This window comes from Arachis ipaensis, chromosome B5 (assembly GCF_059453495.1).
Source record: "Arachis ipaensis isolate K30076 ecotype BB chromosome B5, ASM5945349v1, whole genome shotgun sequence".
Classification (NCBI taxonomy): Eukaryota; Viridiplantae; Streptophyta; class Magnoliopsida; order Fabales; family Fabaceae; genus Arachis; species Arachis ipaensis.
In genome coordinates, this window is record NC_142440.1 from 148742786 (window position 1) to 148758060 (window position 15275).

Consider the following 15275-nt stretch of genomic DNA (forward strand, 5'->3'; position numbering starts at 1 on the left):
ATTAAGGAATTCTCTTTACTAATTTTACAACCAAAATGTGCCACATGCCACTCTCTCATTGTAGTTGAAATTAAATATTTCCCTCCAAAATTAAAGAATTCTTTTCCACTCCTTACTAATTTTACAACCAAAATGTGCTACATGTCACTCTCTCATTGCAATTGAAATCAAATATTTTCCTCCAAAATTAAAGAATTCTCTCATCCTTCCTCTATTTTTCTCTTTCCTTCAATCACTCTATCTATTTTATATATCAATATCAATATCAATATCAATATCAATGACAAATTACTAATTTCCAATCAAAATGTACAACATGACATTCTTTAATTGCATTAATATTAAAATTAAAATATTAAAATTAAAATATTAAAATTAAAATTAAAATATACCTATATTATGTATCATTTATTACTATCTAATTTAATAATCAAATGTGTCACATGACACTCTCTTATTAAAATTGAGAGAAAATATTTTTTTTAAAATTAATAAACTCCCTTCCTAAATTCTCTCATCTACTTCTCTCCATTTTTCTATTTCTCTCTACCATTTTTACTCTATATATAATTTATATTTTATATTAATAATTTGACAAATCAAAATATGTCATCCGGTATTTTTTTACAATTAAAATAAAAATTTTTCTTCTAAAATTAATAAACTCTCACTCTCACTTTCATTCTTCATCTTTATTTTTCTCTCTCTTTTCTCTTCTCTATTTTTTCTATCTTTCTGTTCTACAGAAAGTAAAATTAACAAAATAATATAATTCATATAAAATTATTATTATTATTATTATTATTATTATTATTATTATTATTATATACATATTTTTTAATTTTTTATTTAGTTTTAAATTTTCACCGCTTATCTTTTTAATTTATATTTTCATTTCTTTTCTTTCAAATATTTATTACATATAATTTGGAGAGAATACTAATGTTATAATTAAAAGTTAAAATTAAGATTCAATTATTTTAAAAAAAATTATAGATGAGTTAATTTTATAACTATCAGTATAATTTTTTATGCTAATATCTAATTATATTTTTATATACATAGAGAGAAAAAAATATTATTTTTAAATAGCAAGTATAAAAATTAATTATTTCTATTTGTGCAACAAACTTAACACCTAATAAAATGTAAAAGTATACACGTTAAATTATTTTAAATTTTAGATAACGAATGTTAAAATTAATTATTAATAAAAAATTAGACTTTTTCATATAAAAATAATAACTAGAAATTTTATTATTTGATTTTTTATCTACGAGGTAATGACTAAATTAGTACCCGAAAAATTCAAACGCTGACATTTTGGTACCTCACTATTGTTATTAACAAAATGATCTTTAAAAGATTTTAAAATTTGACAAGCGTATCCACGAGTTCACCGGAGCACATTTCCGGCAAGCACAGTGCTGACATGGTCACTGTGTTTTGATGACATGGCAAATACCCCCCAACCCTAATTCTTCTCCTTCTCCTTCTCCCTCCCCAACGCACTCCCCTCTTCCCCTTCCTAAATGCATTCTCCCCCCTCCCCAATCCTAATCCTTCCCTCCCCTTCTCTAACCCTAATTCTTCTCCTTCTCCTTCCCCCTCCCCAACGCACTCCCCCCTTCCCCTTCCTGAATGCATTCTCCCCCCTCCCAACCCTAATTCTTCCCTCCCCCTCTCTAACCCTAATTCCCCATCTCCAACGCACTTCCCCCCTTCTCAGTCTTACAGAGCCAGTGTCATCGACACCGCACTGTTGCCATCTTGTCGTCGGGTCTTCTGCATCCACCAGTGTCTCCTTCGTAGCATTGCGTTGTCTGCACGCCTTCACCGCTGTCGCCTTCACTGCTTGTATCTGCTTGCTGCTAGCCCCCAGTCGTTGCCATGCCTCCTTTGTCTGGGTTCCATCTTGACTCTATCGTGTCCTGCCCCCTCTGTGTCTGGTGTTCTTCTTCTATTCTTGCTTTGGTGGTGTCTGTATTAAGTTTTATTTTATTTTATTTTGATTATTGTATATGAATTTGCTTTTGAGTTTTATTGTGATTAATCTTTTTGAAAGATAATTTAACCTAAAAAATTGGGTCAATTCATGATTTGGGGCAACTCTGTTGATGTTGAGGTTGTTGTTGCTGTGAATGGTGGTGTTGAGGGAGGGAGAGGGAAGTGTGCGTTGGGAAAGGGGGAGTGGTGGAGAGAGAGAGAGAGTGGTGGAGGTTGTTGTTGCTGTTGATGTTAAAGTTGTTGTTGCTGTGAATGATGATGTTGAGGGAGGAAGGGAAAGTGTACGTTGGGGAGGGGCTTGTGATGTGGCGGGACTGCGATTAGGGAGAAGTGTGCGTTGGGGATGGGGGCTGCGACAGGGAAGGAGAGGGAAGGGGAGGGAGTGTGCGTTGGGAAGGGAACTTTGGGGGTAGTTTGCCAAGTCACCAAAACACGGTGGCCACATCAACACTGTGCTTGTCGGAAATGTGCTCCGGTGAACTCGTGGGTACGCTTGTCAAATTTTAAAACCTTTTAAGGACCATTTTGTCAATAACAATAGTGAGGTACCAAAATGTCAGCGTTTGAATCTTTCGGGTACTGATTTGGTCATTATCTCTTTATCTACAGATACCTTAGACTTCTTAACCAAAGACTTTTGTCAACCTATAACTTTTTTTTTTTTTATAAAAGTAGCTTAATTTTATAAATCTTTCGTATCATGCATAATCTATACTGTCAAAATAAAGTAGACCATAATTTTAAAAAATTTATATTCCCGTAATATTATTACGAGTAAAAATATTAGTAAATACTAAACAAGAAAATAATTGAATATTACAACTCATATACTAAATCTAACTTAATATATTATAAGCAAGTTTATAACTGACATAAAACTATTTTACTCAAAAATTTAAACTAATAAAAAAATAACATAAATGATTATTTTTTAATATATTTTTTTAAATATTTTTTTCTCTTTTTAATAATTTTATGCTATTTCTTATTTTAAAATTTATTAAAGATCGGACTTTATAATTTCCAAACATAAAATTTTAATATTATATCAAAAAATTACTTTTTTTTTTAACTTGAATTGATAAAAAAAATAACATAAATAATTATATATGTAACAATAACATTCTCCCAAAATTAAATTGAAATTTATATCAATAACAAAAAGATATTTTACTATTATTAAAATATGTAATAATATGTCATCTGATGTCAAAATGATTTTATCATGTATGATGAATTATACTCATAAATGGAAAATAAATAAAATAAAAATACTATTCATTGCCAGAAAGAATAATCTGAGTAAAGAATGCCAGGGACTTTCTATAGTTTGTCGGAGTGCCTGCCCCCACATAGATTCACACAATTATTATACCCAACTGAAAAAATACATGCAATCCTTTTTTTTCTCCCCAGGAAAGAATAAAGCACAAAAAGCAGGTCCATTTTCTATTTTTTGTCCATGTACTTGTGGTTATTATTAGGAATAAATACTGAATTGATCCATAATATTTAGAGTCAAAATTAAATTTGTCTCTAATTTTATTTTGAATTTAAAATTATTCTTAACATTTTATTTGATATTAAAATTGTCATTTTCTTTATATTTTTCAAACGAAAATACTCTTATATATATATATTTTTTATTCTAACCCTTATTATCATTTACCATTACTATTGCCACTACACTTATTTTCATCAACTACCAACTAATTTTCTTTTTACATCTATCCATTTTAATTCATCAACAACAACACAACATAACATAACATTTAAATTTAAAAAATTTATCATCAACATAACATTCAAATTTAAAAATAGTATCAACATCACTCATTGCAATCTAATTCTTCAAACTCATCAACACTATAATGATTCATATTTTTTTTTTGAAAAAAAAAATTGAAACAGAGAAACAAGAGAAATGTAGTAACTCTATCAACAACAACACAATACAACAAAATATTCAGATTCAAAAAATTCATCGTTAATAACATACATTTAAATTCTAGAATAGTACAAACAACATCATTCATTGTAATCTAATTTTTAAAATTCAACAACATCATAGTGATTCATATTTTTTTTTTTGAAAGAAAGAAAAAAATTAAAACAAAGAAATAAGAGAGATACAATGAACTCAGTGAGAAAGGAGAAAAAGAAGAGAGAGTTGGCCGTGACGGTGAGAGAATCTGCCGTCATTACCACTGATTGAGTCACCAGAAAAGAGTTTGAGAAGAGAGAGAGAGGGAGAGAGAGAGGGAGAGAGAGAGAGAGAGCTCAAAACCGCAGCCACGACCACCGAAACTGCTGGCGTCACTGCTCTTGGAAATTGCCACATGAAAAGGGAGGAAAAGATCTGGAACCATCACCATTGTTGCTTCTACTCCCTCTCTTTGTTTGCTGCGTCAGAGATGTTGGGGTGGAGGTCAAAGACGTAAAGCGATGCGGCCACCGTCGAAGAAACTCCATTGATTAGAGAAGAAGAAAGTGTGTGAACGAGAATGAGAAGAAAGGTATGACAGTGGAGATGAACAATAAAAGATTAGGTCAAGGGTAAAATGGTCAAAAAGACGATTTTAATACCAAATAATAAAATAAGGTTAGGAACAAATTTAATTTTGACCCTAAATGTTATGAATCAAAATAGTACTTATTCCTTATTATTACTAGAGTGAATTTATAGATATTAATATATTTATTAATTTTTTAAAATAAATTGTGTATATAGATTAAGAATAATGTATTTATAAATATTAATTAATAATATGAAATTAGTTAATTAAAATAATAAATTTTTTAATATCAATAATTTTAACCTATTAACAAATCTTCTTTATATATAAGTATAAATAAGTTTTAATATTCTCAAATTTTTTCTTCTTTCTATTATCCTTTTATTATTTTTCTTTCTTGTCACACCACTTAACAGTTAACACTAACAATGCTATGGCATTATAACAGTATATTAATTAAGACTGTATTTAATAATTATAGTAGAAAAACATAAATAAAAAAGGAGGCCTGCTATACATATAAATCTTTTTGGCTTACAAGTTTTATAAGTTGGCACAAATTTAACAAAAAACACGCATTACACTTCCACATTCAAGAGTAAATAAACATACGTTATTTAACCGCTTCCTGTTTTTAAAGCGCGCTACTCACCATGCATTATAAACGACTCTTCTTCTTCTTCCTCCATGAAAACGAGTTTCTTACCAAATTTGAAGATAATGGAACTTCAGAAATACACCCAAACGATTACAGAAATACACGCAAACGATTACAGAAATACACCCAAAGGATTATAGAAATACACCAAAACGGTTACAAGAATTCACCCAAACGATTATAGAAATACACCTAAATGATTACAGAAATACACCCAAAGGATTATAAAAACTACACCCAAATGATTTAAGAAATACACCCAAAATTCGTTGAAGTACACCTTATGCATAATTCAAAACTCTTTCTCTTTCTCCTCCTCCTCATCTTCTGCTGATTCTTCTTCTTCAAAAACGATTTCAGAGTTTGATGTCAAAAAACAATAGAAATCGAGAATAACGAAGAAAGAAAACAAAGAGAAAAGCACGTAAATAAAGAAGGAGAAAGAGAAGGTAAGAAACGAAAGAAAAGAAGAAGAAGAAGAAGAAGAGGAAGAAGAACGTGCAACAACAAGAAGAAGAAGGTGCAGTGAAAACGTGCAGTAACGGTTGAAGAAGGAGAAAGAGAAGGCAAGAAACGAAAGAAAAGAAGAAGAAGAAGAGGAAGAGGAAGAAGAACGTGCAGCAAGAAGAAGAAGGTGCAGTGAAAATGTGCAATAATGGTTGAAGAAGGAGAAAGAGAAGGTAAGAAACAAAAGAAAAGAAGAAGAAGAAGAAGAAAAAGAGGAAGAAAAACGTGCGCAAGAAGAAGAAGAAGAAGAAGAGACACTTGTAAAGACTTGTATAAATTGTATGCGAAGAATTTCTCATAAAAAAGAGACAAAAAATAAAATATTTTATGCTTCTATTTTTATTTTTGTAAAGGAATAGAAAACACAAAATTTTGCATTTCAGAAGTCACAATCTTGCAACACGAAAATTAATGCGTTCTGAAAAGGATAAAAAATGTAGTATTTTTTAATAATTAACTTAGTATTAAAGATTAAAAAAATAAAAATATTCTAAATCTTAAATTTTAAATTTAAATTATTAATATAAAATATAAAAAATAAAAAAAATTATTTAATTAGTAAAGAATATAATATTTTTTATTTAATAAGAGGAGGATTTAAGAATATGCAGATCCAGGCTCCAACCTTAATTACATTTTTAGTTTTTACTCTCATTTATTTATTTATGTCTTGTTTTAACTAAAAAAACGTACTATAAGAAACAGAAAAACACACACAACTCAAAGAGAACCTTCTCTTCATCAACTTAACCCTTCTCATTTTCTTCTCACTACTATCGAATTCTGATTCTTCAAGTTTATAGCTTCTGTTCCTCTCCTTTCTTGTTCCCTTCCCTTATTTCCATTTTTGTGAAACAAGAACTGAGAGTGCAAAAAACTAACTGCAGTGTAATACAGAGTGTAACAATTAATCTGAAAAAAAAAAGGTTTGATGTCTGTGCCATTAGAGCAAGACTATGTAGTAGGCTTACCTGAGCTTCCTTCAATGGAAACCACTGAAAAAACCCCTCAAAAAACAACAAAAACCAGTGGTAGCTTCTTGAACCTTAAGGCCACTGAACTTAGACTTGGCTTGCCAGGTTCAGAGTCACCAGAAAAAGATGAAGATGGTGGTGTGTGTTCTGGGAAGTGGAATCTCTCTGGAAATGGTGGATCAGAAATGGGTATTGGTAAAGATGGTAACTTGTTCACTCCTCCAAGAGAAAGAGAACAAGCATCTGTTATGAAAGAGTCAACAAAGCCACTCAGTCAGAACCACAAGCCTCATATATCTTCTGCTACTGCTGCAAAGTATGCTACTATCTTTATCCGTTTAATATTTTTTTTTTCTTTTTTTCCCCATGCCTTTGTTGCTTGTAAGCAAAAAGTGATTATGGTTTTTGATTTTTTGCATGTGCATATTCTTATTACTGTTCTGTAACTTTTTTTGAATGGTTGGATGGATAGAAAAAGCTTATGTTAGTGAGTAATTTTTAAGATGACTAGATGAGGTAATTCAGAGAAAGGGAAAAGTAATTTTTTGAGATAAAAATAAAAATAAACCTAAAAAATTAATAGGAAAGAGAATCTTACTTGTTTTATCAAATCATGTTTGCTCCTATAGTGAGTGACTCAATGACCTCTTTGTTAACTCTATTCTATGTAACTTGATTTTTCAGGATTATTCCATTCATCTCATCATCATCATCATCATCTTAATCATTCTTCTTTGGTTGCTCCTTAAAATTTACTTTTATATATGATTTGGAACTGATCTCCAATTTCTATGGTGAATTTTTGTTTGACTAATAAATACACAAATTGATCCCGAGAATTTTAGATCAAAGACTTTGTTCTGAGATGGACTAATTTGTAGTTTTTAGAACCTAAGGGATTAATTTGTCTCATAGTAATAATTGTCGAAGATTTCCAAAGCAATAAAATTTGTTGAGAACAAAGTGTTTTGATTTAAAATCTATTAAAAACCAATTTGAATATTTACTCTTTTTCATTTTTACCCCACTGTATATCATTTAAGTTTGTTTGTTTTTGAAGTTATAAACACTAAGCAGTGATTCCTAAGGCTGCATTATAAGTTTTAAAAACAGAATAAGACAGGACATATAATTTTGAATAAATTATAAAAATTTAATTTATTTTTTTATAAATTTAAAATAAAAAATATAATTATAAAAATTGAATAAAAATAATAATAAAATAAAAAATAAAAAATATTTTTTGTTAATATTTTTGTCTTTTTTTTTTGTCAGAAAAATACAAAATATATTAATTAAATTTCTCTAAATATAATGTTTTTTTCATGTTTTATCTGTCAAATATAATTGTCTCTGTCTTAGTGTCCTATGTTGGAAGGCTACGTTTGTTTTTGAGAATAGGATAAGACAAGACATTGAGAACAACACACAAATGACAAAAATATAAAATTTTGTATTTTTGTATTCTGTTTAGTGATAAACTAAAACAAATAATGAAAATTCAATTTATTTTTATTTTTTTACTTAAATAATTTGAGAAAAAAATATAATAATAAAAATATATAATTATAAACTATTAACAAAGATAATAAAAAAATAAAAAATAAATTATCTCTATTTATGTCTAATCTGTCAAACACAATTTTGTGTTTTTATGTCTCTCTGTCCCATTCGTGAAAACAAACGGAGCCTAAACAAATGCAGCCTAACATAGTGACAGAATGCTTTTGAGCAATTTAATGTTGTTGTGTGTATACAGAGAACAGGTAGTGGGATGGCCACCAATCCGTTCATTCAGGAAGAACTCAATGGCAACTTCTCTGATGAATGGTGAAGTTGATGCATCAGAAGCCAACTCTGGTAATTGCCTTTATGTCAAAGTCAGCATGGATGGTGCTCCATTCCTGAGGAAAGTTGATCTCAAAAACTTTGATTCTTATAGGGATCTCTCTTCAGCCCTCAACAACATGTTTACTTGCTTTACAATCAGTGAGTTTGGTTTCTCTTTTTTTAACTTGCAAATTTCAGTTGTCTTCTTTTTGTTTCTTTTGGTTTCATTAGGCTAAAAGAATATTCTTCTGTGATGCCAAATTTATTCTCTTCATTTTATTTGATTTGATTTTGTGGAGAGAAACATAATAAGGATTTCAGCATGAGGGGATGTATCCAGTGGTGACATGACAATAGTGGTTTTATATAAATGAAAATTTACATGCAATTTGTCTTTTATAAAAAATTAATAATTAAAAATATTATAATTTAATCAACCATATTAAATTATCTAACAATTTCACTTATCAATTTTGAATAAAAACAATTACGTGTAAGTTTTTGTCTTTGTACAACCCTAAAAAGCGTAAATATGGATTGTATAGCTATAAATGAATGGTCGAGATTAAAAGTTGTTATATTATTAAGTAATAACTTAAAAGAATCACGCGACTTTATCTTTTAATCTTGGATTATTTTACGTGTGAAATCAGCCACTAAAATCAGCCACCAATATAAAATACATATTGGAATATAAATACACATTGAAAATAAATTAAATCACACATGTATTTATACACAAATATATTGATGGCTGATTTTAGTAGCTAATTTTGATGTACGAATAGCATTTTTATTTAATCTTTACCATTCATGTACAATCCAGTTGTTTAAATTTACTTATTTCACTCCCATAAAACCATTTCTCTCATTGGATCAAAGTTTAGGTATTCGACTTCTCTAAACTGTACAAGTTGATATAGTGAGAAAGTGAAGGATTCTTAGTCTTTGAATATTCATCATGTTACATATTTGCTAAGATTATTATATCATCCACAAGTGTAGGTCAATGTGGTTCTCATGGAGTTTCTAGTAGAGACAAGTTGAGTGAAAGTAAGTTGATGGATCTGCTTCATGGTTCAGAATATGTTCTCACCTATGAAGACAAGGATGGTGATTGGATGCTAGTTGGTGATGTTCCATGGGAGTAAGCTCATATAATTTTCTTTTATTGTTTTTTAATTTGATTATTAACAAGCATAGTGCTGCTAGTTATTGTTAATTTATATATAGTCAAAAGTTTTCAAAGAAGGGGATTATTTTCAATTTTGAAATTATGTAATTGTTGTTGTTTTAGGATGTTCACTAAATATTGCAAGAGACTGAGGATAATGAAGAGTTCGGAAGCTATTGGACTAGGTATGTAGGACTTGTAATATTATTATGGTTTAATTATTTTTTTTTATTTCTGTAATTTTACCTGACTTGCAATTAAGTTTTTATATATATTTTTTAATTGAGTCTTTATATTATTTTTAATTTTGTAATTAGATCTTTTTTAATATAACAGATGTTAGAGTTAATTAAATATTTCTTTACAAATTGAAAGTATCCATAATTAAGAACTTAATTAGATCTTTGTTCACATATTTTTTTTGAAAAAATATTTCATTAATTTTAGAAATAATTCTACTTCTCTAGATGTTAAAATGATATACTCCTTCTCTCTATTTATAAAATATACACTCTCTTCTCTTATAACTTTTAAAAAATCTCATCTTTAATTTATTTTAAATTTTTTGTGTTGACTAACGTAAATTTTACTCATTTTTCAAAAAAAATATATTTTATAAAAATATCCTTTAACAAAATTTTATTTTTTTTATTAAATTTTGTTTACCAAAATACTTTTTAATAAATTATTTTTTACTAATTAAATTATATTTTTACTAAAATCTTTTTTTAATTAATAATTAAATTATTTTTTTCTAACATAAATTAATTTTTTATTAATCAAATTATTTTTTCTAAAAATACAAGTGAGTCATCCTTATTTTTGAAGGTTGTCCTTGGAGGACCATGCTACTCCAGTACTCCTTCTCTATATGACTTTCTTTTTAGATTTTTCTAAATTTTTTTTAAAAATATTTTGATAAAAATACAATTTAATCAATAGAAAAATAATCGTTAAAAGGTATTTCAACAGACAATTTAATAAAAGAAATAAATTTTTGTTAAAGAATATTTTTGTAAAAAATAATTTTTTTTTTAAAAAATGGATAAAATTAACGTTAGTTAACACAAAAGATTTAAAATGAATTAAAGATGAAATTTTTTAAAAATAATAAGGAATGGGAGTGTATATATATTTTATAAATAGAAAAGAAGGAAGTATTATTTTAGCATCTCTCATCAGAGAAGAGAAATATAATTTTCTATTAATTTTAACGTTTTTGGCATAAAATGACTTAATTATAAATTTAAAAAATAACATAAAGACTCAATGTAAAAAAATATATAAAAATTTAATTATAAATTTAATAAAATTATAAGAATTAAAGAATAAATAAAATTATTATTATTTCTCATTTCTTTGAACAATTTGTTGAACTCCATTGCCTATTCTATGATTCCGGCTTATAATTTGGATATCTAGCATCTTTTTTATGCTTATGAATAAGTTATTGTACTCATCTTTGTTGATATGCTTTTCTAAATCTAATTCATGCAGCACCAAGAGCCATGGAAAAGTGCAAAGGTCGCAACTAGCTAGCACAATATATATAAAATATAGCACAAGCTCACCTATGGAATTCTCTTCCTTTCTTATATTATGGACATGCAAGTTTTCTGAGAGTTTTATATTAGTAGCAACTTGTGTTATTTATTGTAGACATTTTATTTATAATATTTATTTCCTTAAGTTTGTTGCCTACCCTCTCTTTCTAATGTATATGAGCATTTTTATTTTTACAAGAAAAAAAATCAAACGAAAAACATTATATATAATATTTTTGTGTACATTTAATTTAATTTTTTTTATCAAAAGTGTTGATAAAAGGTCAGAGAAAATTAAAATGTATTTTGTATCATAAAAATATCGTATATGCTTAGTAGATTAAAGTGTAATGAAAATATAATTTTTCAAAAAGGAAAACAAAGTTAAACAAATACTATAAGGCCGAAACACTGATTGGTTTAAAAAAAATCAGTTCATTTTTATATAAATAGTTGGATAATATTAGAGAGGAATAATGCTAGAAAATTATTAAAATTTATTTTTTTTTGTTATCAATTAAGTATCAATATTTAAAAGTATGGAATAATATAAATTATATTGTTAGATTTTTAAATTAAAGAAATTAGATTATATTACAAAAAATTAAATTAAAAGGTTATTTTAATTAAAAAATATCAATAAATTTTATTTTTTATATTCTTTTAAATATGTTACTCTTAAAATAATATTAAATATATTTTTTTAAAATAATAAATTAAAATAATACAACATATATGATAATCATTAGTTGAAATAAAACATAAAAAGAATATTTATTTATTTTTTTATTTTTGCGGATACGCGGATATGCGGATCGGATCCATATCTGTAATTTTCGGATCGGATTCGAATAAATACCGCAGATGTGCGGATCGAATCCGATTCATGAACACCCCTACTTTAAGGCTTATTCAAGGTACATCAGCCATTGTTCGTAAACTAAATAAGAGCCTTTATGGCCTCAAACAAGCACACACGAGAGTGATTTTTGAAACTTAGTCATACTCTACAAAAATTTAGTTTTTACTCTACAAAATCAGATACTTACCTTTTTGTTAGAAATGATGACAATATGTTATGAATTTACTTTGTTATGTTGGTGATATTATACTTACAGGTAGTGATTCTCATGCTATATCTAACATGATACAAAAAGTGCATAATATTTTCTCTTCTAAAGATCTTGGGTATTTAAGTTATTTCTTAGATATTAAAATCTTACACTCAAGCAGGACAACTACATTTATCTCAAACAAGATACATTATCAATTTATTATCCAAAGTTGGCATGCAAGGAGCTGCTCTCATGCCCACTCCAACGGTCTCCTCCCTTCAACTACTGTCATCAGGATTTCAAGATTTCGAAGATCCAACTTTATACCAATCTGTAGTGAGAGCTCTATAGTGTGTCACCATCACTAGGCCTGAGCTTTTCTTTACTATTTGCAAAGTAAGCTAGTACATGCACAAGCCACTGGTATCTCATTGGAAGATTGTTAAACGAATTTTACACTACTTGCAAGGGACAAAGACTCATGAGTTAATTTTTCATATATGCAATGACTATATAATATATGGGTTTTCAGATTCTGATTGGGCAGCTGACCTCGAAGAATGGAAATCAATTTTTGAGTATTATATATATTTGGAAACTAACTTAATTACCTGGTCGTGCAAGAAACAAAACACAATCTCCAGATCTTCCACTGAAGGGGACATTTGTTGGCTCACAAATATGTTGATAGAACTTTAAAAAAAGTTCCAGACCCCCTACAATTCTGTGTGATAACATGAGTACAATTCTTTTAGCTTATAATTCAGTGTTACATGATAAGACAAAATATTTTTAGCTAGATATTCAAGTCATTTGATATAAGCTTACCAAAAAGTTATTGTATGTGGTCCACATTCCGATAAATGAGCAAATTGCAGATATTTTGACCAAACTCCTCACTACTGTCACCTTCAAGCGGTTGAAGAGCAAACTCAGAGTGGTTCCAAAACCAATCTTGAGTTTGAAAGCGGTAAGTAGAGTGGATTGAGATATGTTCGGCTGGGTTGTTATGAATGATGAGTCCTCTATTCTCTCATTCTTAGGGCTATATAAGACTCAGCCTATTTATAATTCATATACACAATTTTATAATCTCAAATTCTCTTTTTGTTATGATTAGGATGAATGATGTGGATGACCACTTTTCATGAGACTTAGTTTACCAAGGGTGATTGCATTTAATTATGTTTGAAAAGTAAAGCTTCTTTGTACTTATAAATAGCAAGGTAATATGAAGCATATGGAACACACAAAAGCAATAAAACACCCTTCTCTCTCTCTTTCTCTAATTATATTTCTTTATTTGTTACCTCTTCCTGATTTATTTATTTAGTTATTTTATAACACGTTATCAGCACGAAGCTCTAACGATATTTTAGGAAGACTTCAGGTAACAAATTTTTATTATGTCGAAACTCTTTCATCTTGAATATAATGCTTTTGATATATCTGGAAACAATTATTTATCATGGATACTATATGCTAAAATCCATCTTGATTCAATGGATCTTGGAGATACCATTAAGGCTGAAAATAATACTCCCAGAAGGATATAGCCAAAGCCATGATTTTTCTTCATCGTCATCTTGACGTATGATTGAAAAATGAATATCCCACATTAAAAGATCCTGTAGATCTGTGGAAAGACCTTGAAGAAAGGTACAATCATCAAAAGACGGTGATACCTCCTCAAGCCTGATATGTTAGAGAAAACTTTCTCGACCTTCCATGCCTCGAATGTGCTCCTGCAGTAGCAATCGAGAAAAAGGATTTAAAAATATTCTGAGCTAATTTCTTGTTTTCTTGTTGCTGAACGCAACAATGAGTTGCTCTTAAGAAATCATGAAGCGCGCCCAGGTGGCGTCGCCCCATTTCCTGAAGCAAATACGGCAACTTATAACCCCAGAAGAGGTAAATGGCAAGATTTTGATAACAAGAAAAATTATGGAAGGAAAAAAATTATGTTCATAAGAAAGGATCTCACCAGAAGTGGGATAAAGAAAGAAACAATGGGCAAAGTAAATCAATTGAGGATAAATACTTCCGTTGTGGTGGAAAGGGCCATTGGTCACGTACCTGTCGTACCCCAAGGCACCTAGTTGATCTTTATCAAGCATCCTTGAAAAAGGATGACAAAGGAAAGGAAACAAATTTTGTTTCAAATGATGAGAATTCCACCACTCATTATGATGTATCTAATTTCTTTAAGGATTCTGAAGGAAATATTGGTTATTTGATCAATGATGAAATAGTTTGATATGTGTATGTGTTTGTTAAGTATTCATGTGAATAATTTTACTGTGCATGTACTTCTACTCATTTTATTATTATTATCATTTGTCTTTGAAGAAAAATGGCAAGGACATATTCTGAAGATATTTGCCTTGCGGATAGTGCAAGTTCGCACACTATTCTTAAAAGTGATATATTTTATCTATCTTGTGCCAAAAGAAGACTATGTTAATACTATTATTGGCTCAGGCAATGTGATAGAAGGCTCCGGAAGAGCTATAATTTTGTTTCCTGGAGGAACAAAATTTATAATAAATAATGCACTATTATCTATCAAGTCTATGAGAAATTTGTTGAGTTTCAAAAATATTCGCCGAAATGGATATCATATTGAAACAATAAATGAGAAAAATCATGAGTATTTATATATCACAACTCATGATTCAAATAAGAAAGTTATATTAGAAAAATTACCCTCACTTTCGTCTGGGTTGTATTATACCAAAATTAGTGCAATTGAATCACATGCCATTGTAAACCAGAAGTTTACTAACCCAAATGAATTCATAACTTGGCATGATAGATTGGGTCATCCGGGAACAACCATGATGTGGAGAATTATTGAAAACTCCCATGGACATTTACTAAAGAACCAGAAGATTCTTAAAACTAGTGAATTTTGTTGTGCTGCATGTTCTCAGGGAGAAAGTTAATTTTAAGGCCATCACCAGTAAAGATTGAATTTGAGTCCCCTGAATTCCTAGAAAGGATTCAAGGT

General features: G+C 28.9%; 1 protein-coding gene across 1 annotated transcript; it reads left to right on the forward strand.

Moving 5' to 3' along the window:
* Nucleotides 1-6377: 6377 nt before the first annotated feature.
* LOC107642130 (auxin-responsive protein IAA27) lies at nt 6378-11367 on the forward strand. The gene is made up of 5 exons (XM_016345440.3): nt 6378-6978; nt 8422-8651; nt 9498-9639; nt 9790-9851; nt 11164-11367. Exons 1-5 carry the CDS (start codon nt 6620-6622, stop codon nt 11199-11201), a joined length of 831 nt encoding a protein of 276 aa, XP_016200926.1. The 5' UTR covers nt 6378-6619; the 3' UTR covers nt 11202-11367.
* The last annotated feature ends 3908 nt before the right edge of the window (nt 11368-15275 follow it).

Bases quoted from the DNA above. Each gene is read 5' to 3' on its own strand.
- LOC107642130 (XM_016345440.3), top strand. From the start codon at position 6,620: ATGTCTGTGCCATTAGAGCAAGACTATGTAGTAGGCTTACCTGAGCTT. The intron at 6,979-8,421 runs GTATGCTACTAT...GTGTGTATACAG, and splicing joins TCTTCTGCTACTGCTGCAAA to AGAACAGGTAGTGGGATGGC. The intron at 9,852-11,163 runs GTATGTAGGACT...TAATTCATGCAG, and splicing joins TTCGGAAGCTATTGGACTAG to CACCAAGAGCCATGGAAAAG.